Genomic DNA, 26,950 nt, shown 5'->3' with positions numbered 1-26,950 from the left:
TGCTGAAGTCAGAATCACTGCCATAAAACACTACCTGTTTGAGGTGTTCACTGAAGGTTTAAGCATATCCATTTTAGAGGGAATCTATGTGCTGTGAGAGGGGGACTGGCTATGAAGGAGGCTATGTGCTGAGAAAGGAGGACTGTAGGGAATAGGGGCCAAGGTTTTAGTGCTTTTAAAATATTGTTACTCAGTGGTAACACTGGATTCACAGTTGCACCCAAAATTCATGGATGGTGAAATTTGGAGGTATGTGTGTGCATTTGTGCCAGTTTGGAGAATTTCTCCAGGGGAAGGTTGAAACTCAGGAGGAGCTCAAAAAGAACATTCTCAAAACTTTACCCTTTTTTTATTTTTTAAACTCAGCCCTAAGAATTTCATTGTATGAGCTCCAGAAGAGGTCTCTCACTTGGTCTGTGTACCAGGCCAGTCCAAGGCTAATGCAACTTTACAAAGCTGTGCTTCTGGGGCTCAAGAGGAGGAGAAATCGGTTATCTTGCTATTCATCAGCTGCTTTATTTGCTTTTTGAGTACCAGCTGCTTGTCATTATTGTATTGTGTTCCTGCAGATCCTACACTGTGTCAAACAAGGTGCTTTGTGAGGTAAAGTTTGAGAAGAGGTAGAGATTCCTTGCAAAGCAGTAGGATTATTTCATACTCGATCAGGTATTGAGGATCTTGTTACCTTTTAAGAACTTATGTTGGAAGTCTGAGCTATGCCAGTGTTTGTGTATGTGTGAAAGAGGGAGAGCAAGAGAGAGCACTTTTCCACATTTCTATGTGTCACTTATTTTCAGAAGGGGGATCAGTGTCTTGTACCTTTAACAGCTTTATGAAAGATGGAACATTCAGCATCTTTGCTCTGCTCTGCAATACAAGCTGCATGAATCAAAATTATCTCTTCTAGACAGGGAATATTAACAAATTATCAAATTAAATTAAGATGAACAAATATGATTAACAAATTAAAAATGGGTTCCATGTTTCAGGCTGTAGTTAATATTGTGTGCTCCTGAGTGTGAAAAATCTGAAGAGCCCTGGACGAGATAATGCTAGAATATATTTGAATAACGCTCTCTCATGGAACAATTTCAGGTCATGGATGCAAACAGATTAATCTTAATTTATTTGTAAATATTGTTGTGGTGGAAATGGACATACCTGTGTGGGATCAAAGGTCTCTTCCTGGATCAGTTGCATAACTGACAGAGAGGGATATCAATGTCTCTTTTGGCAGTTACTTCATACCATGTTTCATCACAACATTTCTGTCTTATGACTTCCTTTTCTTTTCAGGTATTGCCTCAGAATATCAAGAATATAGGGCGTGGAGAGTAAGGAAGCAAAATGTATAAAAAGGTGGTTTCTGAGATGTGCAGTAGGCAGAGACTGAATGCTACAGAGATTCGTGCTCTTTGAATTGCAGGATTTTGACAGGTCTGTAGTTGCATGAATAACCATCTAAAATTAAAAGGAGTTCTGTGTAGGTGTTTAGGCTTTGTTATGTGGGTTGGATCTCATGCTGAATAGGTGGAAGGTGCATTTATGAGAATACAAATTACTTAAAGGGTGTGAACTATTGAACGAGTATTGGCAAAACATATGGAATGATGCTGTCATATAATTTCTAAGTTTTCCATTACTGCAATATGCTACAGAACCCCCTAGACTAGAGATGGAACATTCCATTTTTCTGCTTGAGGCAAAAGGGAAAGTGCCACCCTGCCCTGCCGCCACCGCTGCCGCCACCACCACCATACCTGCTGCTGCTGCCACTGCTGCCTCCCACTCTGCCATATTCACCACTGCCAGAGAAGCGCTGCCGCCATTGGTGCCATTTTTGGGCAAGCTGGCCCTGATTTTGGGTGAGATCTCACCCCAGAAGGCTGTGAAATCAGCGCCTGGAGAGCTTATTCTGCCTGAGGCAGTGGCCTCACCCTGTTTAGTGGCTGGGCTGGCTGGGCCCTAGACTCATTAGAGTTGTTTTGCTGTTACAGTCTAGAGCAGGGGTCAGAAAACTTTTTCAGCAGGGGGCCGGTCCACTGTCCCTCAGACCTTGTGGGGGGCCGGATTATATTTTGAAGGAAAAAAAGAATGAATTCCTGTGCCCCACAAATAACTGAGAGATGCATTTTAAACAAAAGCACACATTCTACTCATGTAAAATCACGCTGATTCCCGGACCACCCATGGGCTGGATTTTGAAGGCGATTGGGCCAGATCTGGCCCCCGGGCCTTAGTTTGCCTACCCATGGTGTAGGGTTCAGCTGTCTGTCTTGGGTTGCCACCTTTCTTAGAGTTTTATACCCTGTATTCTCCTTATTATTAAATTGTTGTAAGCTTGCAAGTGCAACCTGTCTCTTTTTAAAGCATGTACAGTACATAATTTTCTGAAGCGCCATATAAATAACTTTTGTTGTCGTGGTTGTTGTTGCTGTTTTAAAAATTGTGCTTTGCTAATGTTGACAGACTAGCCAGGCAGCAGTCCTGCTATCTTAATCAAAGCTCCAACGCAGAATGGGTAGCTGATTTCTACAGGAGACACAGGTGCTCCATGGGACTATGGAAGGGCTGTAGATTAGTGGTAGAGTACATGCTTTGCATACAAAAGGTCCCAGGTTCAATCCTTGGTAGGACTAGGAAAGACTCTTGCCTGAAAGCCTGTTACCGGGAGCTAGATTGACCAATGACCTGACACAGTGTAAGGCAGATTTCTGTGTTCCTATTTACTGAAGAATTACAAAAACTTTGCTCTGCATATGGAACTACTAAAGATACTGACATTTTTTTAAAAAAACTTTGTATTAATATATTGGCATGTAACAATCTGTTCTGGGGATTTCCCCAACCCTTCCTTGCGCTAGCAGACCTATTTAGTTGGATGCCCCCTATATCATATAGCATAGCCAGCTACTTGAAGAATGGTAACTGCAGATTCAATGAGATACATTCAAATATGCTGCAGCATCCATATAAGAACCCTCCATGTAGTTGGCTAGGGTGATTGCTCCTGGCCCAGGTGAGAGAGCTTTTTTATGTAGATGGAGAACTAGTCATATATATACTAGTCACACACACAGAGAGACAGACACAGCACTCAGCGGTGTGTTATTAAGCATGGGCAGATTTAGTATTAAGGAAGATCCATTCATTTTTCTGTATCTCCATCTCTCTTCCTGCATTTTTGCCTAGGTGCAAGTGTCAGTATGGGGAAGCTATTACTGTGTGCAGGTGAGTGTTGTATTAGTATCTGTGTTTCATGATAACTATATATAGTTCCATAATTCTTTCTCCAAGGGTTTAGTTTTGTCAGGCAACACCTCCCCACACTACTTTCTTCTCAAGAGAGAAAAGATACAGGGCCCTGTATCCTTTTTCTTTGGGGGCTAAAATCAGCTGGTACTCCAGAAAATTGAATTGTACTTACACAATTCCTGTCCATGCATGTAGGTTGCTATGTATCAATATGTGGAGGCCAGGTGCACAAGGATTGGAATAAAGGGTAACTGGATGTGGTGGGCGGGCTGTATTTTGACTTCCTCCACCTGCTGTGGACTATTTTCACAGGTGGGCACACCCACCTGTCAATCACTTGATGCCAGTGTAACACTGGATGCAAACCACACCGGCATAGACATGGGTCTTTGAAGGCACTGCCAACCAGCTGAGAGGCACTGTTCTGTCCCACAGGCCTGAAAGTGGGCCTGGGCGAGTGGTTTATTGCAGGGATTCCAAACAAGGATGACAAAAGCGCCAGAGAGACTTACAACGCAATGCAGAGATTCTTGCTGCTCCGTCTTGGAATGGACATTGAAGTAGCAAGCATGTCGTGACTGTCCATGCCCTACCAAGCATTTATGTATTACGTCTACAGAAATTGGACTTCTGGTAGCAGTAGTCCAACTAATCCCACCTGCCTGAAGGCCTGTTCCCAACTCTCATCCATCCATCCATCTGACAGGTGAAGGAATAGGTGACAAGGGTCCAGGTTGCATGGGTAGCTCCTGACTTCCATCTCCCTAGCCAGCAGCCAAGCACTCAGACAGCAGATAAGCATATCAAAGGAAACACATACACATATGTGAGAGCAATTTCACAGCAGGTACCAATTACTGTAGTCCCAGGGTTATCTTGACTACCAAGATAGCATTTATAGGCTTTCTGGGATGTTTGGCTTTACACAGGCATCTCATACATACCTCATGTTTGGCAGGAAGCCACAACTTTATCCGCCCCAAAGCTGATGTCACATATGGCTTCAGATGGATAACAGGTTCATGTGGTTGGGAGAAAACAGCCTAGTGGGGCCAAATCAGGATTCCTGCTAGGTCAGACACTTCCCACCACCTGCAGCAAAGGAGGACAGCATTAAATCCCCCCAGCCTCCTGTGATCTTATTAATTATAACCCCCTCATCTGATGCAATTTGCATATAGCCCCCATCCCATTCCGGGCAAATCCCAAACCAATTTAATGCCATGTTTTGTTTGCCCCCCCCCCATGCATATTTTGCCAAGCTTCATGGAAACCTGCTTGGCATCTGCCTACATTTTGAGTAGAATGGACAAGAATTACAGTGCCTTCTTAACACCCGCATCTAATGTTGGACATTCTTGTTTCTTTTGCTTTGCAGGTTTCATCCTTCTGCTAAATCTGCAGCTTGGTAAGGCTAACTTCCTTTCTGCTTGTTTGCTAGGGACTAGTTCTAAAAATTTGACAGATCTGCCGTGTGCATAGCCTGTGTGCATTGCTCCCAGTTGAGGCAAACCAGGAACACTTATTGTTGGGTAAGATCACAGCTCCATATAAGGGGCTCCTTATTTCAAAATGCTAAAGCCCTGCAAAGCTCCTTTATTTAGAGTACCACTACTTCATCAAGAGTCCAATCAAGTTAATGTAGGATTTTTCTAAACTGCTCAAAACAGTTTGTCTTATACACACAGACATGTGATGAGGAAATGGCTTGATATAAGTCTGGGTAACTGAGGTCGAAACTCCAACAGCTGCTGCTCCTAGCCAAATAAACTTGCATCAACTCTTCTATTGTGTTTTCTGGGGTGGTGGAAGTTTCCACAACAATCACTTCCCACATGTCTAGACCTGGAAAGTTGCTGGCTCTATAGCTTTCGTTTTGTGTGGAGCTGGTGGTTCTGCCCTGCAAGAGGGTCAAGCTCATGATGAGGATTTGAAGGAAACTGTAGAAAACAGCATGGGTTGAATTCAACAAAGTCATTGTGTGAGGGAAATGGAACTCCTATCCCTTCTGCTCCCCGTTGTGCCGCTCACACCCTCCCCCAAAACAAAAAAAAATAGGGAGAACTGCTAGAGCAGACATGGGAGACTCAGAAGGGCAAGGAGGAGAGAAAGGTTTCATTTCACAAACAGGAGTCATTCTACTTGTGTGCTGACTTCACTGCGTAGGACCCTGCATTACAAACTGCATGCAGTATGATCTTTTCTAAATATAACCTTTCGCCTTCTCTTTCCAGGTTCTGCCTACAAGCTTGTGTGTTATGTCACTAACTGGGAACAGTACAGGGACCCGCCAGCCAAGTTCACACCAGATAATATAGACCCACATCTGTGTACTCATGTGATCTATGCTTTTGCTGGCATGGACAACAACCGACTTACCACTATAGAATGGAATGACGTGGAACTCTACAAGAAACTTAATGCCTTAAAGCAAAGGCAAGCAGCTCTCACAATGAATGTATTCACATCATGATGTTTGTTTAACGGCTGCTTCTAGACAATCCCTGACAATAGCAGCAGATGTAGAAGCAAAAGAAGGAAGAGTCTCATGGGGTCCCTTCATGAATTATGTGTTTAATAAATTAATTAAAATACTTTTAACCCACACCTCACCACATGATTTCAGAGCAAGGTACAATACAAGTTAAAATACAAGCAACACAATTCCAGTATATGTAGTTGAAAGAGCAGGCAAGAACACAACACATCTTAAAAATTACAGTATATAAACTCTCAAGGAAACCACCCACAGGTTCCTTCATTGCAGAAACACTACAGTGATATTGTTCTCAATATCACACAAAAGCACAGGTAAACCGGCAAGTTTTTACCTCACAGAGATAAAAGTGTCTCTGCCAATCATGCTTTCAGGGGGAGAGCATTTCTTAATTAAGGTGCCACCATAGAAAGGTCCCCATCCTTTGTCACCACATAATGTTTTCCCCTTGGAGGCGCAACAATAAGAAGGGTCTCCTTCTAAGATCTGTGAACATGGGGAAGTGTTCCTTTAGAACTAAGACTTTTAAAATATTCATCTAAAAATATTAAGGGTGGAAGTGCCAAACAAGAGTTTGAAAGTATGTGTTTCCTAGAGATACTTGTCCAAGAGCTAGGATTGGCTATGGCTCCTATGGAGCATACACATGATGGTAAATCTGTACTTTTTGCTATGTAATGTGAAAAAAGTAATTTGGAGATGCCTGGCATTCAGGGGGGTGGGGTTGGTTGGAGTGATGGCTGATGTTTCCCTGTGATGACCCTTTTTTGCATAGTAGGATTCTGTAACTATGTTTCTGAAGACACTTGAGAGTGGAATGATAGTCATCAGGACACATATTCGTTTTGTTCTGCCCTGCCTTAATCTCTGATGAAAGAGCTTTTGCAGGTTTTTGAAGCACCAGGTTGGGGAAGACTGCCTTGCAGGAATGGAAAAGACAGTTACAAAAGGCTGCACGCTTGTTCTTTTCACTGTAATAGCATCTGCTTGGCCAGCCCTCTCTGTCCTTGCTTGGAACTGCCAGTAATCTCAAGAACAACAGCAAGCTTTTAAGTTCTTTTCTCGCTTTGGGCTCTGTCCCTGGGAGTTGCTTTAATTTCCCCAATGGCCCTGACAGAAGAACTTTTGGGATTCTGCCCACACCCCTGAAAATGAGCTACAGGAGCTCTCAAAACCTGTTTGGTTCTGAAATCTATATCCTACAATTATAAAGGAGCAACTGGTGATGGAAGTCTTGGATATTTTGAGGTGGAGAGGGTAAAATTCCTTTTTAATTGTCACAAAATATTTGTGTAATGTTAATTCCACTATATCTTTTTCTTGCTTTCTAGGAATAATAAGCTGCTCACATTGCTGGCTGTTGGAGGGGGAAGCTTTGACAACCAGAAGTAAGACCCTTCTCCTTCTTATACTCATAGAAAGAGCAGAGGGTGTTCATGAGATATAGCTTCCTAAGAAATTTGTGATTTGGGACACCCGGCTTAAGGCATTTTGGAGAGCTTGAGTCTGACATAAAGAGCATTTCCTTTTCTGAGAAATGAATGTCCTTCAAAGATCAAGGAACATTTCCCCTCTTTTGTTTCTGTGTACACTATTATTCAGTGCGAGCCTCCTTCCCAGAGACGAGTACTGGCAGATAGTGGTTTTAATAAGAGAGTCTTTTTTTTAACGGATTAAAGAAGAGGGGGGAAAGGAAGAACCCCCCCCCCACCAACAAATGCAAGCTCCTTCTCCTCGTTGAATCATTCCACTTCCCTCATTTCTTTTCACTTGGAGAGGTTTGGTTGAAAAATCCCCCTAAATTTGGCCAAAACCCCAAAAAGAGCAAAAAGGGACTACTCCTAATTAGTAGAATGGGTGGGAGGGCACTGTGATGTAAACTGGCCTCACTCCACTCATATCTTGGGGTGGAGGAGTAATTTGATTCAGTTTATATTTAAAGATGAACTTACCAAATGGCCTGGCAGGCTGCCTTTTATCCTTGTCCTTGTGTGCATCCAGGACTCCTGAGTCTTGTCCTGGGTGTGGGGCCAAGCACCACCATTGACCAGTTGATCCCACACCCAGAAGAACACCCAAAAGGCCCTGCCGCCAGTGGCCAATTTGGCGGCAGGCAGATGATCCGGCCTGCCATTTGCCGGTTCATGGGAGTGGGCTTGGGGCCCTGCCCACAAAGCCGTAAGGGGCAAACGGACTTACCAAATTCATACTTTTTGAAAAATTATATAAACTGAAACCTTCAGAATTCATACTTCTTCAAATTTTCCAATGTGTTTCCCCAGGTTATGTGTCCAACAATGCACATAGTAGACTAAAGTGTGCATAAAAATGCTTTATATTGGTGAAAATTACATCCAAAACTGTATTAGATTAGGGAAAATTTCTTGCAAAAATGTGTATAAAACTGCATATAAAAATGTTTATTATGAGAAATTCACACTAAAATATTGAAGAATCCTCATGAGGAGTTTCAATTTATTTATTCATTTTTGTGGATTGTTGCAGAAATAGAAGCAAATTTAAGATTTAAAAAATGAGAAACTTGGAGAACCAATATTAACAGATTGGTCCATCCTTAGTCCCTACTGATATCAAAGCTCTTCCATTTTATAGCAGCTGTTCATGATGCCCAGCAAAAAAATAAGAGTGAAATATAGGGTGATGCAAGTTGTAAAAGGCAGCTGTCAAAAAATAACACATTTCTTCCAGGTTCACTTCCATGATATCCTCTCCAGCAAATCGGCAGACATTTGCCACCACATCAATTGATTTTCTCCGCAAACATGGGTTTGATGGTATGGACCTTGATTGGGAATATCCAGGTTCCAAAGGCAGCCCTGCAGAGGATAAGCATCGCTTCACCATCTTGACTCAGGTATGAAAATAAAATAATATAGATGTCCATTCCAACTTCAGCAAAGGGTGCTGGAAGCCCCTAGGGAGATAGCATGGATCATACTTACTTTGACAAAAATGGTCAAAACCTTTCTTAAAAACAACAGTGAATGATTGTAACAGAGTTTCTTTATTTTAAAATGGTATTTAAAATTAATTTCCTGGAATGTATACTGTAGTAATAGAACATATGAGTACCTCTGAGCATGTATAGAGTGCTTTTGTAATCACAACCAGCCTCCATATATTTATTCTTCCACATGAAGAACAATGGTTGGTTTGGGTCCCAGTGACAAACAGTGTAATGCTATGAATATCTACTCAGAAGCAGGTTCCATTAAATTCAATGGGGCCTAAGTGACCATACCTGAGAGACAGCACTATTAAACTTAATGGAATTTTCTTCTCAGTACACTTGTATAGGATAGCACTGTGAATTACTAGATATGACAAAGAAGACTCAACCATCAAGAAGAAGAATTGCTCAGATGCAATCAAATAAATAAAAATAAATAGGCATGCTCAGCTTGTGTGTGGAGATTTATCTTTATTTATTGATTAAGTTTATATACCATCCTTCATCCGAAGATATTTCTCATCATGATCTGTATGGGTGGAAATTTCCAGCCTGCACAAGGCCAGCTGTCCTTTGAAAGGTGTTCTGTTCAGTTGCATGTGAGCAGCACCCAACTGATCCTGCTGTTTCTCTCTGAAGGAACTGATAGCTGCTTTTGAGGAAGAGGGCAAAAGAACAGGACGCCCACGGCTGTTGCTTTCTGCTGCGGTATCTGCTAGCAAAAACACCATGGATGCTGGATATGAAGTTGCTGCCCTGGGGAAGTGAGTCACATGGTTTCTGCTAAGCAACATGCCCTGCGTCAGAATCTCTGTTGAACACCAGCTCTGAATACTCTAACTTCTAGGTCTAGGACAAATTGCTAAAGAACTCAGGAGAAAGCCGTTCAAATGAAAAGCCTCTGTTTTTCCTCCCTTCTCTTTCTGCTTTATTACTATTATTATTACTTATTAAATTTGTGCTGCTGCTGAACCTGTACACAGTACACTAAACTGGCTCTCCCAAAGATCCAGCCCATTTCAATAATTTTGAACCTCCTCTGGGGTTTGATGTCCTGGTTTTGTAGGCTCTCATAAACAGTTGTTTGTAGGGTGGTATTTATTAACCATTGTGTCTATGCAGCCACACTGTGCTGTAGGCTTTATATAAATAAAGTGCCTCATTCTACAGTGCCTCTGAAAATATTTCTGAGGGCTTTTAAAGGAGCTACTACATCATACTTACCGTATTTTTTGCCCTATAGGACGCACTTTTCCCCCTCCAAAAATGAAGGGGAAATGTGTGTACGTCCTATGGGGCGAATGCAGGCTTTCGCTGAAGCCTGGAGAGCGAGAGGGGTCGGTGCGCACCGACCCCTCTCGCTCTCCAGGCTTCAGGAGAGCCCCAGCGCCAGCCCCACAAGGTCGGGGGACAGAGGGAGGCGGAACGCCGCCATCCCGCTGTCTCCTGAAGTGGTTTGGAGGCTGACGGCGGGGAGACCCCGCCGCCAGCCCCGCAAGCTCCGGGGACAGTGGGGAGGCGCAGCGCATCTTCCCGCTGTCCCTGGACCTGATCTGAAGGCGGGCTGCGGGGAGAAGAGCGCTTATCCCCGCTGCTGGCCCCACAAGTGCCTGGGGGGGGGAATATTTTTTTTTCTTTATTTCCCCCCCCAAAAACTTGGTGTGTCCTATGGGCCGGTGCGTCCTATGGGGCGAAAAATATGGTATGTAACCACAGGTTGTTGTTTTTTAAATTATTTGTCTATGAATCAAAATAACTGCCTTATTATTATCACTAACAGTGTGGCTGTTGGATCATAGATTCTTTAATGTTTGAAGAAATTGTTCCTTCATCTTGCCATTCCTTTCTGTGTGCATCCAGGAGTCTTGATTTAATCAACGTGATGACCTATGATTTCCATGGAAGTTGGGCACCTCAAACAGGACACAACAGCCCCCTGCACAGAGGTGCACCTTCCTATGACTCAACGCCCTTCTTCAACAGTGTAAGAACAAACAACACATAGCCCAATCTTAAACTTATAGCTAAATTCCAGTGACAATTTTCCCCACTCAATGCAGTAAAACTGAATCAAGCCAAAGCATTAGGGTGGCCACTTGTACACCACCAGAAAGGAGGAGATGTGTCATGAAAAAGACCTGAACAGATTTTCATGTCCTAATTTATATGTCTAGATGCAAATTTAGAACCAATGCTTATAAATTCAAATAGAAATAGAAAACATTTTACCATAGTGGGGAAGATGGGACCAAGTGACCTGTGTGCTAGCTCAGTCTGCTATCCAGGAGCTGTTACTGGATGACTTCGAGGCCCCTGATCTCCCTTTGCATGATTCCTTATCTTTAAACTGGGCCTGGACTGGACAACTCTTTAAAAAGAGGACTTCCTCAAAGAGTGGACTCTTCTCTGTCCAGTGGGACACATGGCCACCCTAGCAAACATGGATGGGTGGGTGATTGAAGATGAGGCTCAAAATACATGTTTTGTGTAGCTGCATGAAGAATTCCTCTTTTAAAAAAGAAAATTCAAAGGCAGACTATATCTGAATGATTTTCAGCTCAAAAATCACCTCCCTCAAGCTTCCCCAAGGTTTTTTCATTTACAAATATTTTTGGAAGACACGGAGACCCTGACTTCCCACAGATGACAAAGCTGCTTGGGGAGGTTGATCCAAAGAGGGAAAGGGTTAAGCAGCCCCTCACTGCCTGCCCTTCCTCTCAGCTCCTCCCAAATACTTTTGTCTTTTTTAAAAAGTAAACTCACAGAGGAAAGAATGACAGAAGTCTGCATAATTTGTCTGTGCTTCAGGAATATGCCATGAAATACTGGAAGGACAATGGAGCGCCAGCTGAGAAACTCATGATGGGCTTTCCAACATATGGACAGTCTTTCAAACTTGCTAGTTCACGAACCGATGTTGGTGCTCCAGCCAGTGGTGGAGGTTCTCCTGGACAGTACACCAAAACTTCTGGGATCTTGGCATATTACGAGGTAAATGGGCCTTTGGTGTTTTATTACAGAATATTGATGATTGAGAGCTACTATAATGTAGCTGATCATATTGGGGAGGTGGAGTCAATTCCCACAGTTGTAAATCTCAAAGGGTGGGCTTGGGCAAATCATTTTCTCTTAACACATCTTATTTTGACAGGGTTTTTGTGGGGATAAAGTGGGATGATTCTGTGGAAGGTGCCTAAGACATAACCAAAGTCTTAGGCAGCAATCCCATGAATATTTATTTGGGAGCCATGCCATGGGTACAGCCCTGTTCAGGCCTTCGCCTGAATAAATGTGGACTAAAACCAGGGAAGGGACAGAAGCGTCCATGTATGTTTCTCTGTTTCAGACCTTCCTGAACTGAGAGGGAAGATCTGAAAGCTGACACTTAAGTGCCTTCAGCAGAATGTGCTTGACATCTTCACTGTGCTTGGGCTCCTTGCCTTATTAGGGTTTCTGGTGGGGAGGAGTCTAAGCACCTGTGGGAACATTTGGGATGGCCCTTGGGTATGCATTTCTGCTCTCCACTTTCCATTTTTAGTCCACAAGCATTTAGAGGAATGCCTGAATGGGGGCTTCAGTGTTCCTTCAATAATGCATAGGACCAGCTTGTAGAGCTGCAATCCATTGCTAGGGAGCACCTGTTATTCAACGCAGTGGGATGTACTTCTGAGTTGACAAGTGTAGGCTCACACTTTTAATGAAAACCAGAACAATTTGGTTACAGTATACTGGATTGGGGTGTCTTTTCCAGTACAAGGGCCACAGGCAAATATTGGTAGAGTGATGGATGTGACTTAACTTAGCAAAGTAGTTTACCTTTCGGCCACACAAAATCCATAGGTTTCTATGCCTCCATCCAGATAAGCTTAAGGTGTGATCACATGCCAAGAACACATTCTAGCCAAGCAAAGGCACTCATGGAGGGTGTGGTGCAGGGCCACTGAGGCATGTGCCCTGGGGAGAGTCCTGAAGGTCAGAGGCAGAGGCTGTGGGAGGTCTCATTTGGCTGCTGTATACAATAAATTAAAGCTGCAGAACAAACGCTGTACTCTTCTAGCTATAAACTAACTGATGATTCTGATGGGGGAAACTTGGAATGATTAACTTTTAGGATTATAGACTTTGTTTTTATTTTTGTTCATACCCCCTTGAGTTTCTGCTCTTTCTCTAAACAGGGATTCTATCATTTTGACAGGTGTGCCCATTTTTAAAGGGAGCTACCAAGGGATGGATCGAAGAACAGAAGGTTCCTTACGCTTTCAAAGCTGGAGACTGGGTTGGATACGACGACGAGAAGAGTTTTCAGTTTAAAGTGTGTTACTGACTTGTGATAATTGCTACATCCTATGAGAATGAAAATCCTTTAGGCCCTCTAGCTGCTAACCAAATTTACAGTCACATTCTCACAGAGTCATGGGCTGTATCCAATGCCGCTATTCCACTAGTGCAGCAGACTCATGCAATGGAACTTCCCCCTCTTCTCCTATTCCTTGTGGCCCCTGACAGGATAAGTTTACAGCATCCTCTGGAGCAGATTTTGAGGGCACACAGGGAGAGGAGAGGAGAGGAAGTGAAATTGGAAGTCCAGTTGCATGGGTGGACCTCTGCGTACACATGTTCTTTAAGGCTCCATGTTATTTAAAATCATCTTCTTTTCCCATGATACACCGTGCTGTTCCTCAACTCAATTCTTCCCCCTCTAACAGACAATCAGAATTCTGGGGCCTCTGAACATTTTTTTTTATTTTTTAGGGTTCAACTCAAAATTTTTTTTTGTACTTCTGCAAACCCTGGGATCCCCCACGACATGCTGATACCCCCTTTTATTTATAAGTAGCATTGTTTGAGTACCATCCTGTTGGCTGGCACACAACATTTTGGAAGTAGAAGGAGTGTACAATATTAAGAATTGTCTGCCTCATTCTTATTTCACCCTGGAAGTAAGCAGAAATAAAATTCTGCTTCTTCCCCTACGCAAAATCAATGTTAGTAGCTCCAAGTGGTATTTAGCCACCCTCTGTGGTTACCTCACAGAAAGAAGGAGCGTCTTATTTATGTCACCACAGAGTGGCACGTTCTTGATTCACAAAAAATGGGTTACTGAGCCACTGTACGTTAGCTCAATTTCCTTAAATGTAAATTGAATCTTTTTGTAGACTGCTTTGAGGTTGTTAGTTTTTTCTTTTTACAATCAAGTGGTATATAAAGTGTCATCTAGTCCAACCCCCTGCTGTGCAGGAATCACAACTAAAGCATACAGATATATGGCAGGTGGCCATCCAATCTCTGCTTAAAAGCTTTCAAGGAAGGAGAGTCCACCACCTCCCGAGGGAGTCCATCCACTGCTAAACATCTCTTACTGTCAGAAAGCTCTTCCTGGTGTAAAGGCATAATTTCCTTACGTATATTGTAAATGTGCTGCAGTGTCCAGAAAGAATTTGTAGTTGCCTGTTATTAGCAAATGGTTAGCAGAGGCAGAGGCATGTTATGTGACAACTATTATGGAAAGGGTACATAAGCACTAGTCTGTGGGCTATTTACAAATGTTCCCCCCCCCAAACTTCTCCTTTGCAGGCTGAGTTTCTGAAGAGGGAGAATTATGGAGGAGCCATGGTTTGGACTCTGGGGATGGATGACTTCTCTGGCAAATTCTGTGGCCAAGGAGCCAATGTCCTTGTGAATAAGCTTAAGGGTCTCCTAGGAAACTGAGGTAATGGCTGTAAGGCGCATGTTTCATTAAGCTACCAATCTAATGTCCAGCGAAGTTTGAATTAGGCATACTAACTGCATCAGAGTTTCAACCCTTATTTTCTAACCTCTCTTTTTAGATTTGAATGCTTGGAATAGTCTCAAGGGGATTCATGTGATAAACCCTGTAATATGAAAGCATTTTAAATTATATATATATATATATATATATATATATATATGCAGGTTTTGGTGTCCTCGGGTGTCTTCCCGTGTAAAAGTTGGGGTGTCTAGGCGACGTTTCGACGAGGTCTCACTCGTCATCTTCAGGCTGGTGCTTTCGGCTTCTTGTTACTGGAACAGAGCAGGATCTCAGTGTTTGAGTTCCTATAAATACTGTAGAGGGGGTGTGGTGTATAGCCTCCAATGTTCTGGGCAGAGAGGAAGTTCCCAGGCTAGTGTGCCTTTTCTTCTTTTGTTCCTTAATTACTTGAGAGATATCTTGAGTGATTTCTTGAGTGATATCCTGAGTACCACTTAGGTGGGTCATTAGGTGTGGATTAGTTGTTAAAGTCTTTGTGTCTTGACCTCTTGAACTTTGTGAAGAGTTTTCCTGAGAAGATGGCTGTACTGTACTTAGTTGTGCTCTGGCTTGGCTTCGTGTATAGGGGCGAGCTGTGGTTTTGTGGCTTGTGTCAGCCAGATCTGTGTAGGGATTGCAGGGGGGTGCAGCATCCGGAGGTGCCACCATGGATTGGCTACTGGATGGTGTCTGTAATTCATCTGTGGAGAGGGTCTGGGTTTGGGTCTGGTGTGGTTGATTGGTGTTGGCGTTCTGTGTGCCTCTGGATCTGGTGTCAGTTTTTGTGGGGAGGGCTAATTTCCAGATGTCTGGGAAGCGGGATGTGTCGTCACGCTTGTTCATGTTGTGAGGGTGTTTCTCTATCTCGATGGCTTCCATGATTATTCTCTTGTGGTGATGTTCCGTGTTAAAGAGCAATTTGGAATCTGCAAAATTAATATCGTGTCCTGTTTCTTTCATGTGTTGGAAAAGAGAGGAAGTTTTTTTTTTTTTTTTTTTTCTTCTTCTTTTTTGACGGCATTCTTGTGTTCTGCGATTTACAGTATTTATAGGAACTCAAACACTGAGATCCTGCTCTGTTCCAGTAACAAGAAGCCGAAAGCACCAGCCTGAAGATGACGAGTGAGACCTCGTCGAAACGTCGCCTAGACACCCCAACTTTTACACGGGAAGACACCCGAGGACACCAAAACCTGCATTCCTGTACCCGTGAAAATCTACGAAAGCAAATATATATATATATATATATATATATGGTATATTGGTATATGGTCTCTCAGCTGTAGTCTTCTAAGTGGTTCACAACATGAATACAAGCAACACAACAAATAAAGTTGCTAAAATTGAAATTAAATTGAGACAAGAAGAGAAACCCACTTTGAAAGGGCAGCAAAAGATCAAATAGAAAGTTAAGCAAAACTTGTGCATTGCCTACTTACCTGGAAGTAAAGGCCACTAAACTCAGTGGGACTTGAATTACTCTCCATGATCCCCCCAAACTATATGCACCCCATGGATGCTATTTAGTAAACAACAACCAAGCATGCAGAGGCCTATGGAATGCACAGTGTCATGTCTGAGTTGGTCTAGAGTCTGAGGAAGTGTTCCAATACAGGGTTAAATGTTTCAGGGTTGTTTTTGCTCTGCTATGCTCTTGATAAATAGGAAGTCTTGCAAATATCTGATATGCTTCTGACATACATTTGTTCTCCTATGACAGAACATGAAGTATCACACCAAGCAAATAGAGCAATGCAACGTGTTGTGCAACAAAGATGGATCCATGTTATATCTCTCACCTCCTTGAACCTTTGCAAGCGAAAAGATACTTCAAGATATTTGCTGCCTATTAGCATGTGATCATCCAGACTTGAGCAACCTGTTGTGGAATCTTCCATTACAAACTTCTGTTTGAGTCTGCTGCGTGTCTTGTTTTTCTTCCTTTACTGTTAATCAGATTTTGAATATCGTGAGATTTATGCAGAATTGGAATGCACATGCTCTTTTTAGGCAACCTTGATTTTCTATTTCACTATGCAATCTAATAAAAAAAATATTGCATTTACTTGTACTTTAAATCATTTTAAATTGTGGCACAATGGTGATGACAATTAAGACATTTTCCCCGTACATCTGATATTTAAAACTTAAAAGAAAAGCTGACCAACATAACTAGGTGCCTCTCCCTTAGCTATTTGTTTCCACCTGTCTTTAAAAGAGAAAGTTTATAAAAATCAAAGACACAGGGAGCTTCACCTAATTCTAGTTTCCAGGAAGGTGTTTGTTGCTTAGTGAGTACCTGAGTCTTGCTGTCAAGGTCCAAAAGAGGATCAGATGGCTTTTTGCTCAGTGAAGAGGCAGAGACAGCAGTGCTTAAACGAGGAGAGATTATTATTTAATCAACCTGAAATGTAAGAAATTGTATTTATTTTGAGAAAAATTCTAATCATCACTCCCTCTATTTTTTTTAATGAACCCCAAAGTGTATAACTCTACTCCCTGGAAGAAAGATCAAGGACTGCTATGGGAAGCAGAAATTCAACTAAATTCTGCTGCCCTTCTGATTGGCTAAGAGATGGAAAGTTAGAATAGTGTTATGACTTTGCAAGACACTAATCTAGACGAAAAATGGGAACGCTTGCCCTTGAAGTATGAGATCATTACTTAGAAGACAATGCCAGGGATTTGGTTAGGAGGAAGTTTTAGGATTTAAGTTGGCTGTGGCATGATCAAGGGGAAAAAGTGTCAATCTGTTAAATGCAGCAAGTTGGAAAAAGGGGGCGGGGCAGAACTCAAGTTGAGCTGCCTGTTCTGAATAAGAGATTGTAGCCATGAGGGAGATAGGACCCCCTTGGAGTGTAATGCTTTGAACCCCTGCATTGTAGGCTCAGGTTGTATATATGTGTAAATAAGCCATACATCATAAAGACACCACAGTCTCCACTGTGCCTCATTTCCAAAGAAAACCCTGGGTAAGCATCTGGAACCCCTGGAATCTTGCACCACTGGGAAATTGGGGTAGCGTGTAACAATAGTGTCTATAAGTGAAGCTGGGGAGCAGCAGGAGGAAGAAAGACATGGAAACTGGAAGAAAAAGCTGGAATAGAGAGTGCTGTAGAAGATCTGGACTCCAGGGACAAGTTGTTGGACAATAAGTCCTATCATCACTGACCATTGGCTATGCTGATTAGGGTTCATGGGAGCTGGAGTCCAACAACATCTAAAGGGTCACAGATTCTCCATTCCTGATTTAGCTTGTGTTCTGTTTCCAACAACGGTCAGATTCAACTGGAGGCTCACAAGCAGGACCTGAAGGCTTAGTAAATCATCCCCATAGTTCTTAGAGGACAAGAAGTTCTGTGCAAGTTCATTTTAGCTTTCACAGCTCCGCTCTGTCAGTTTGACTACATTGATTATTGTTGTTTAGAGGCTTCTCAAAGTCTCATTTCCAGCATCATCAGCAATGGTTTTAGATTGCAGTAGCAAAACTAGAGGAAACTCCTAGCTATGTTGCTGTTATTCAGCTCCACTTTGAGTTAAGGCTCCCACTTCTCTGCTATATTGCGTTCCCCTATTTTCAACATGAAGTTCAAGACCAGCATTAGTAAAGAGTCTTATCTTGCACTGATATAGTGCCATGGAGGTGTGCCTTGCAGAAACAGCCTTGGGGATTTAGAGATAATCTCAAAGTGACTTTTTGTGGGGGGCTGAAGGCCAGTTGCATAAATTTTTGGCATGGTGTATGGCTGCAAGTCACAAACTAATGTTCACCTAGGGTTTTTTGTATTTTAAGCTGTCATTTAATGATAACCACTTGTTGGGCATGAAGAATGGCAAATTGTGCAAGAATACTTTGGCCCCATTTGGACACAAATATCATTGCTTATTTATCTAACATCTGCATGTTGAGCCGTGTGCCTTGCATGCTCTAAATAGTTGTCTAGAAAGGCTATTAGAGCCTCTTCACATATCACTTGAGCAAGTTCAGACTAGGAATAGACAAATCCATCCATTCTGCTTTTATCTTAGTTTTCTGATCTTAAGCTCGCTTTCCACATTTCTGCATTGGGTTGCAGGGTTATTTACTTTAAAAATTTCTCCTGAAAATATCATTTTAATGTTATGTTTTAATGCTGGGACCTTAGAGTGAAGAGTGGGTTGTTGTTGTTGTTGTCCTTTGCCTACACACTCAGAGGCTGGCAACACTAGGATTTGTTTTCAGCTTAATCACATATGTAATTGGGTTGTAAGACTTCTAAAATTGAACATTAAGTAATTAATTGAACCTTCATTAAAATCATTGGGACATTTGCTGTCAACATCAGGGCTTTGCTGACATTCAAATCTGTCAAAAATCAGAAAAATATAGGCCTTTGTGGTTCTCTTCATACACACAATGTAATTTTTCATAAAGTCAACACTTTTTCCATCCTTGAAGTTAGATCTGTTTTCTGTCCCGGGATTTATTCTTCAGCCACCTGTGCACTTTAGCTGCCAGATGTATGCCCCTTTAGCAGGTGTGTGGCTCCCATACTGATAAGTGAGCAGTTTATAAGGCTGTGTTGGATTTCCCCAGATGGGCCATTTCCTCTGGAAAACAGATGGGGAAGATGCTGCTGTGGGCAAGTGAGTGGTCCTGTGTGTAATTTTACATCTTGAGAAACATAAAGAGACATTTCTTCCTAGAAACAAGGGAGGTGAACTTTGAGCTGACTTGGGAATGAGAACACCATCAGGTTTGCTTATGAGACAAATAACCCTGGAAATGAGGTGTTTAGCAAACTGAGTCAGATGGTTTTATGCATACTGTAATGGTGTTTTGTTTTGTTTTTAAATCTTTTGTAGGTCTGGCCATTTTGCTGCACTTGCAGCTTGGTAAGCAGAATTCCTTCTTGCTCATAAATTTATTCCTCAAAAATAGATGGAATATCTGAGACAAATTGAGGGTGGGGGATGTGCTTTCAGGTTTGATATTGCCATTTTCATTTCTGCCGCCTCCTGATCTGGGAGCTTGCAATACTAAGGGTGTGAATATGAGTAGCAGCAACCAGCACAAAGGAATGTAACATTAAGAATGAGAGACTGTATCTTTGCATTATATAAAACCACAGATTTCTGTAAAGGAAATATATGGTCCCTCATTCTGGGGGTGATAGGAGTTGTAGTCAAAAACATCTGGAGAACACGAGCAAAGGCTAGGCTAGAGACTATAACTTTCTAATCGAGCATTGTGCATGTATCTTAATCACAATTTCCTAAATCAAGAGGTAAGGGCACAGGGCCAGATTGAACTAAGTTGTTGCACGAGCAGAATGAGATCTGCTTGTGAAATGGGACTTTGCTCTGGAAGGCTGAAGGAAAACCTAGAACAGGTTTAAGAGGTGGGAGGAGAGGGGCAAAATTCCTGTTGCGTGAGCTGACCTCATTCCATTAACACATAAAGTATGCTTGTTTTAGAGTCAGTTGCTTTGATTTCTATGTTGTTCTTGCCTATGACATTCACATCACAATGTTCTTTCTTACCTCAGGATCTTCCTACAAGCTGGTCTGTTATTTCACGAACTGGTCCCAGTACAGGCCTGATCCTGCCAGATATAAACCAGCAAATGTGGACCCCTGCCTGTGCACACATGTCATCTATGCCTTTGCTACTATGAGCAATAACAAGATTGCCCCCTATGAATGGAATGATGACGTCCTCTATCCACAGTTCAATGGTCTAAAAGAATAGTTAGTAAATTCTTTAAACACTTGGTAATTACTAAGAATGATCACAGATTGGTTTATCTCAAAATAATAAGGCTTGTTTGGACCTGATCTGATTTTCTAAGCCCCCTAGTTGTAAATGTTTGATTATTTTTTTTGAAAAAAACAACTGGAAGGTTAATATTAGCTGCTGCAGAGCTGCAAAGTACTCTCTACTCTCTGCTTACTAGGCCAATGGCCAGAAGAGAGAAGGGCAGACAAGTCAGTTCTGGGCACTGCTACAACAGCCCAGAGTCTCCCTAGTGCTAAAGAATCTATCCTGTGCTATTGTCTAATATAGGGATCTCATATCTGCAGAAGTCTTAGTCCAGGCAACTCATCACTGTTGAAACCCACTTAAAAAAGGTAAAGGTAAAGGATCCCAGACAGTTAAGTCCAGTCGTGAATGACTTTGGGGTTGCGGCACTCATCTCGCTTTACTGGCTGAGGGAGCCAACGTTTGTCCGCAGACAGTTTTTCCGGGTCGTGTGGCCAGCATGACTAAGCTGCTTCTGGCGAAACCAGAGCAGCACACGGAAACGCCGTTTACCTTCCCACTGGAGTGGTACCTATTTATCTACTTGCACTTGACATGCTTCCCCTCAAAAATATGAGACTGACTTATATTGTGTAAAAGCATTAGTTCTGTTGTCAAACACTATTCATACTGATTGGCAGCTGCTGTCAGGCAGAGGGCTCTTCCTCATCCTGAGATCCTTCCATTGGAATGGCCACTGGCTGATTATTATTATTATTTTGCATACAGTACATGCTCTCTTTTCACTGAACTGACTGTTCTATGCCTTTTGCCTGCCAGTTCCTTCTTGTATCTGTGTCCCAGAACATGCCACCTCTCCAGGACTCAGGGAAAACTTAACTTGACATCAAGCACATTATTTAGTATAGGAGAGTCCCAATCAGAGAGTCTCAAGGGAGGTCGTATCATGGGCAGAGAAACTGTTATAACATTAACAATCTGGAAATGCTGTGGGGACAATGGCTTGATGTACCTGTCTGCATGGTTATTATTTGCACTGGGAGGTAATCTCTTATTAGTACCAGCCTTCCTCCCAGGGCAGAAATAGGGGTTGTGGGAAGGCTGCTGCTCGATATCAGTGGACCAAAGTCCCTTCCCATGATTCTGTGGCCCCAACCCAGATCACTCCTCATTGCTATTTAGTAAAAAAAAGAACAAGCACACAGTCCTATGATCAACACAGTATCTAGTTTGCTCCTCAGATCACACTTGATGGCAGTTCACAAAACAATAAACGATGATGGGAAAAGAAACAATTGCATATTATAAATTTATTTCCTAATTTTTCCAATCCCTTCCTTAGCAATGAGAAAATGGTTACCCTTTTGGCGATTGGAGGATGGAATTTCGGCACCCAGAAGTGAGAACTTTTCTTTCACATGTATAATGAACAAGATGGGGGGTGGGGGTAGTTTGTGGCTACTGCTGCTGGCCTGCTGAGGAAGAGGCAATGAATGGATAAAAGGGATGTGGAGGATTTTCACGAACCTCTGGTGGATAGAAAGATAAGACCACTGTGGAGTTAAAGGAGGAGAGTTGGGGTTTTTTTTTGAAGAGTCAGAGGGAAGTATGGGATAAACAAGTACAGTAGGGGGAAGGAAGTGGTAAGAGAAGCTGAAACAAGCTAGCATTGCTTAATTTTGTGGTTCATATCGTGTATATCCTCATACTTTCAGTAACTTAAAAACAAATCCGGTTTTGTTAGGTTCACCACAATGGTTGCTACAGCTGCTAACCGCAAGACTTTCATCGATTCAGTGATTACGTACCTTCGTCAATATGGGTTTGATGGGATTGATCTGGACTTTGAATACCCAGGTTCTCGGGGCAGCCCCCCTGAGGATAAGCATCGTTTCACTATTTTAGTCCAGGTGAGGAAGCTTTGCCCAGCATCCTGTGAACATCGTGCCTCGCTCTCTTTGCATAAACAAATGTAATACAGTATGTGAATGAGTTGATTATTTTGTAAATAATGGCAGCACTTCCTCAGATCGTGAAATCACAAAGCAGATGCTGATTGATATGGTTGCTTGGTCACACATTACCTTTTCTCATGTGATGGGAGTTATCCTCAGCCAGGATGGCTCCCATCAACAACAGACACACTTGTCCAAATAAAGCACTAATTCCAACTAAATGTTGCTGGAAATGAGGTGCCACTGCCAATTACACAAACACATAATAGAATATCCTTTCCTAGGAAAAGGAATATATTTCACTCCTCTTCCAGGTTTATAAGAATGTTAAAATAATTTGAAATGTCTTCATATTTAGCTGTTTAAATGACAATCAGCTGATTGTACTACTTAATTAGAGAAAGACGCAATCTCAGAAATGACTGAGCTTTCTAAATACCTCCTTATATGTACATAATGGCACTTTGGTTCATATACCAAAGAAGTGGAATTTCTTCATATTAAAAAAATAAAAGATGTTGTTGCATACCACCAATTTTTGAAACCTTGCACACAATGAATTAGCTAGAACTGAATGCAGCTGTTAACTTTACTCACCCATGCCCTTCTCCAGGAAATGCTGGCTGCTTTCTCAAGTGAAGCCACCAGGAGTGGGCAACCCAGACTGTTGATCACAGCAGCTGTATCTGCTGGCAAAGCAACCATTGATGCTGGATATGAAATTGCAGAGATAGGAAAGTAAGTGACAATGTGCTAAACTGGGGACTTGTGAAAATAGGACAAAGCAAGGCAAAATTCATTATTCATTTGGAGGGAATTATTTATTATATTAAGGAAAATGTGCATACAGAGAAATATATACATGTCAACAATATATTTGTGCAGTCTTGCCAAAGATTTAAACTTGGTTGTTTGACATTCAAGAATTTAGATGCAGCATTTTGAAATCTTTGAGTGACCACTAAAGGTCTAGTCACAGTTCAACATAAGTGGCTGCAATACCCACTTACCTGGGAGTAAGTACTGTTTAACTTTATTAAGTTTACAGATAGATATGCATAGGATTGCAATGCTGGACCCATATGACACTAAGCTTTAGCTTTCTAGTCAATGTCCTCTTTAGCTTGTTCTGTGATAAAAATGAAGAGTGTAGTCAACTTGAACTTCATTTGTTGGAAAGGTTGGATGTGAATTTAACAACTGGACAAATATCCTTGCAGAAAAGGGGAGCGGGAGCTGAGGATCATATAGCTAACTGTTTAGAAAATTACAAGTCAGATGTACTGTACACCATATTGTTCAAATGCATACAGTTTTTGTATGGTTTCATGCAATCTTCAAAGGCTAATGTGAAAGACAATTGGGTTCAGCCCACCAGTATCAAGAGGATCTTTATTTCAGCGTATGGATCCATTAGGCAAGTTGTTATTACTCTGCTTTTTTTCTTCTTCTTGCACAAGGGTTCTAGATTTCATCAGTGTGATGACCTATGATTTCCATGGAGGATGGGACACTTTCACAGGTCACAATAGCCCCCTGCATGTGGGATCTGCAGATAAAGGCGATTTTGTGTACTTCAACTGCGTAAGGAAATGCTAACAAAACTATTGTTTGCTCAGAGCCGGTACAAAAATGGTCATTTCATACCTATATTTATTATGTTCATATTGAAAGGAATTTGCCATGAAATACTGGCTAGAAAATGGGGTTCCTGCTCAGAAGCTTATGATGGGGTTTCCTACTTATGGCCGTACCTTTAGGCTTACCACAGCTGACACATCGGTTGGCGCTCCTGCATCTGGTGCCGGATCCATTGGACCTTACACAAGGGAAGCTGGTTTCTGGGCTCATTATGAGGTAAATGAAACATTTAAAAAGGACCAAAGTTTACAAGCATGCAGTAATTAAAAATCTCTAAGCAAAGTGCATTTTGTCACTCAGCAGTTATAATCCTGTTTTACAATACTAATGTCTTGCCGTTCACCCATCCAGGTTGCTTATAATCAAGATTACATACAATTGTTTTATATAATTCCACCACATCCATTTTCATCCTCTTTAACAGGTTCCTCAATATGTTCTGATATTTTTTCTTGAACTTCAAAAACCGCTGTGGACTTCGCATATGGGAGAAGTTTTTCCCATAGACTAGAAAAGGTTTCCAGTCCTCCTAGAAAGATTCTAAATTTGTGTCTCTCATCAGTGCCATTGATTTTGCCATCTCTGTACAATCCATGATTTTCACCAGCTGTTCTTCCTTTGAGGGCATTCTTTCCTTCTTCCACTTCTGTGCCTAAAGATTCCTTGTCACTGTGGTTACATGCATAAATACAATTGAAGCTTCCTTTGGAATTTTACTGTCTAGTATCCCCAGCAGGAAGGCTTCTGGCCTCTTGGGAAAAGTCACTTAAATAAAATAATCATTATTTATCAGGTGCATGGTTTTTCCTCTTTGGTATAATTACAGGAAATGCTGCTAGGAATATTACATTAGCCACAGAAGTGCACCTCAAAGGATAGAATATATTTCACTGATAAAACACCAAGTGCCTGTACCAGCCCAAGGGATACTTGTAACTCTACAGATAAGACTGGTAATTCAGACAGATGAGTCAGCCTGATCGAGATTTGTATATACAGTTGTTTGCTGTTGTTTGCTAACATGAATGTTCCTTGACAGATTTGTACGTTCTTACCAGAAGCGACAACCGTCTGGATTGAAGATCAGAAAGTCCCTTATGCCTTCCTGGGGAATGAGTGGGTTGGGTTTGATGATTTAACCAGCTACAAGTACAAGGTATGTTATTTTTTTTCTAGTGCATCTAACAGATTGATCTGTACCCACACTCAAAGTACCTTGCAAGATTTACCAGTGCAATGTTTGAGCTTTATAACAATGCTTGGTGCATATGTGTGTGTGTGTGTGTGTGTGTAAGTATTGCCGACACTGCTCTTGGGATATTTTTTTGTGAGTCAGCTGCTGACGTCATTGAATCAACTTTAAGTTAACATTAACTTTTAGGAATGTAGTCAAGCCCTTAGATGCATTGATCTAGTCCAGTGTTTGTCTTTCCCAAACCCCATGAGTCTAAAGAACAGCACCCCAACAATTCATGTCATGTTAGTGCGTGCAACTGACATCAAATGTGATGGGAATATCTTGTACTTGCTTTCTGCGCAGGTTGAATTTTTGAAAGCAAACAACTTTGGAGGGGCCATGGTTTGGGCTATTGACCTTGATGATTTCCTAGGCACTTTCTGCAATACGGGGCCATATCCTCTGATATCACATTTGAAGACACTCCTTGACATACAAACTCCAGGTAGGTGGATTTATGGAGAAGAATTCTGCACTAAGACGTGTATATGCATGTGCGCACATGTGCAGAGTGCCATGCTGCAATCTGGAGGTGCAAGGAAACAAGTAGCCAATGATAAACAAATTATGTGAAGACACTTCCCAATATGTTTTAGCAAAAGGGGGGCAATTTAATGCACACCCAATCCCTTTTGAAACCTCTGTGGGGATGTTCCCTCTAAGTGACTGGCTTTGCACTTTAGTACAACTGCAATGTATTAAACAACTTCTCTCAAATGTCTTCTCTGATTATATTCTCCATCCTTAGGTTGTGTAGCTCCACCCCCTCCAACAGTCCCACCTCCTCTTATTTTCTGTGAAGATAAAGCTGATGGTATCTATGCCAATCCGGATGACAAATCAAAATTCTATGAATGCTCTGGGGGCAATACTATTTCCAAGAGTTGCGGAGAAAGTCTGGTGTTCGATGAGAGCTGCAAGTGTTGTAACTGGCCTTGAGCCTGTGGCTACCAACAGTCACTAAATAAAGAGATGGAATGGCATGCAAGTCTTCTCAAAGAATGTATAAACCAAGTGGGCAGTTCCTAATGATAAGAAAAAATAGATGGGAGCAAAATGAGCAGAGGAAATAAGTGACAAATGGACCTTAACAGGTGATGGGAAACACTTTACAAAGTGCTGGAGTCCACTGTGGTTTGGGTTAAACACACACACACCTTTCAGGGTCAATTCAGTTTCTTCAATAAGACCTCAGGATGTAGGAGACAGCTAGTAGCAGTATTATTGTGCCAGAAAAGCATAAATTGATTTATCCCTTATATTTTAACCCCCCCAAAAGGTTTTTTAAATGGATGTTTTTAGTTTAACTGTTTTCTGGGACAACTGGGGCCCTCTCCTTTCACTCCTCTACTTCCTAGAGAGGCTTACAGCCCATCATGGATATGCTGAAGGCTGCATTCCTATGCATCCTTGGGTATGACCCCAACTGATCTCAATGGAACATACTGAATAAACACTGTAAAACAAGTACTACCAAGTTACTTCATAACAGGTGTGGATATGATTGCAACAGGCTTAATTTAAGTAAACCTTGCTTGTCTCTATAGATGCCTATTAATAAATTGTAGAAAAAATATTAGAATAGTAGGAACACATAATCCAGCCCTTATCATAGGGGGAATATTCATTATTTGTATCTTATGCCTCCCAGGTCTGATGTCAGTGGTATTTGCATATATAAAGTTGGCATAAAGCTTCTTACAAAATCTACCTGAGCAGTTTAAGCAACTTGCAAACACCTAGGAGCTGCTGCAGGACAAACTGTGCTGTTGCTAGCAAGCCTCTTTCATCAGAGTACTAGACATAGTGGCTTTCTTTAGCAACAGGTGAATTGTATCCCAGAAAATGGGAACTGACAGATTTCAACTCTAGTCTGCAGGT

The 26,950-nt window shown here is 41.9% G+C and overlaps 1 protein-coding gene across 1 annotated transcript; it reads left to right on the top strand.

The window, feature by feature from the left end:
• Positions 1-609: 609 nt before the first annotated feature.
• On the top strand, positions 610-26,008 carry LOC309344248 (acidic mammalian chitinase-like; the record flags this gene model as incomplete). The annotated part of the gene is made up of 23 exons (XM_081866496.1): positions 610-666; positions 1,297-1,437; positions 3,193-3,231; positions 4,634-4,663; positions 5,490-5,691; positions 7,084-7,140; positions 8,462-8,627; positions 9,363-9,487; positions 10,584-10,707; positions 11,532-11,714; positions 12,919-13,035; positions 14,298-14,428; positions 19,070-19,119; positions 19,339-19,368; positions 20,022-20,223; positions 21,579-21,635; positions 21,981-22,146; positions 22,805-22,929; positions 23,652-23,775; positions 23,866-24,048; positions 24,872-24,988; positions 25,373-25,514; positions 25,818-26,008. Exons 3-23 carry the CDS (start codon positions 3,207-3,209, stop codon positions 26,006-26,008), a joined length of 2,547 nt encoding a protein of 848 aa, XP_081722622.1. The 5' UTR covers positions 610-666; positions 1,297-1,437; positions 3,193-3,206.
• Between the last annotated feature and the right edge of the window lie 942 nt (positions 26,009-26,950).

The sequence above is a fragment of the Podarcis erhardii genome, assembly GCF_964252035.2.
Source record: "Podarcis erhardii genome assembly, chromosome: 6".
In the NCBI taxonomy this organism is placed as follows: Eukaryota; Metazoa; Chordata; class Lepidosauria; order Squamata; family Lacertidae; genus Podarcis; species Podarcis erhardii.
This window is presented reverse-complemented; position numbering and strand designations above follow the sequence as displayed.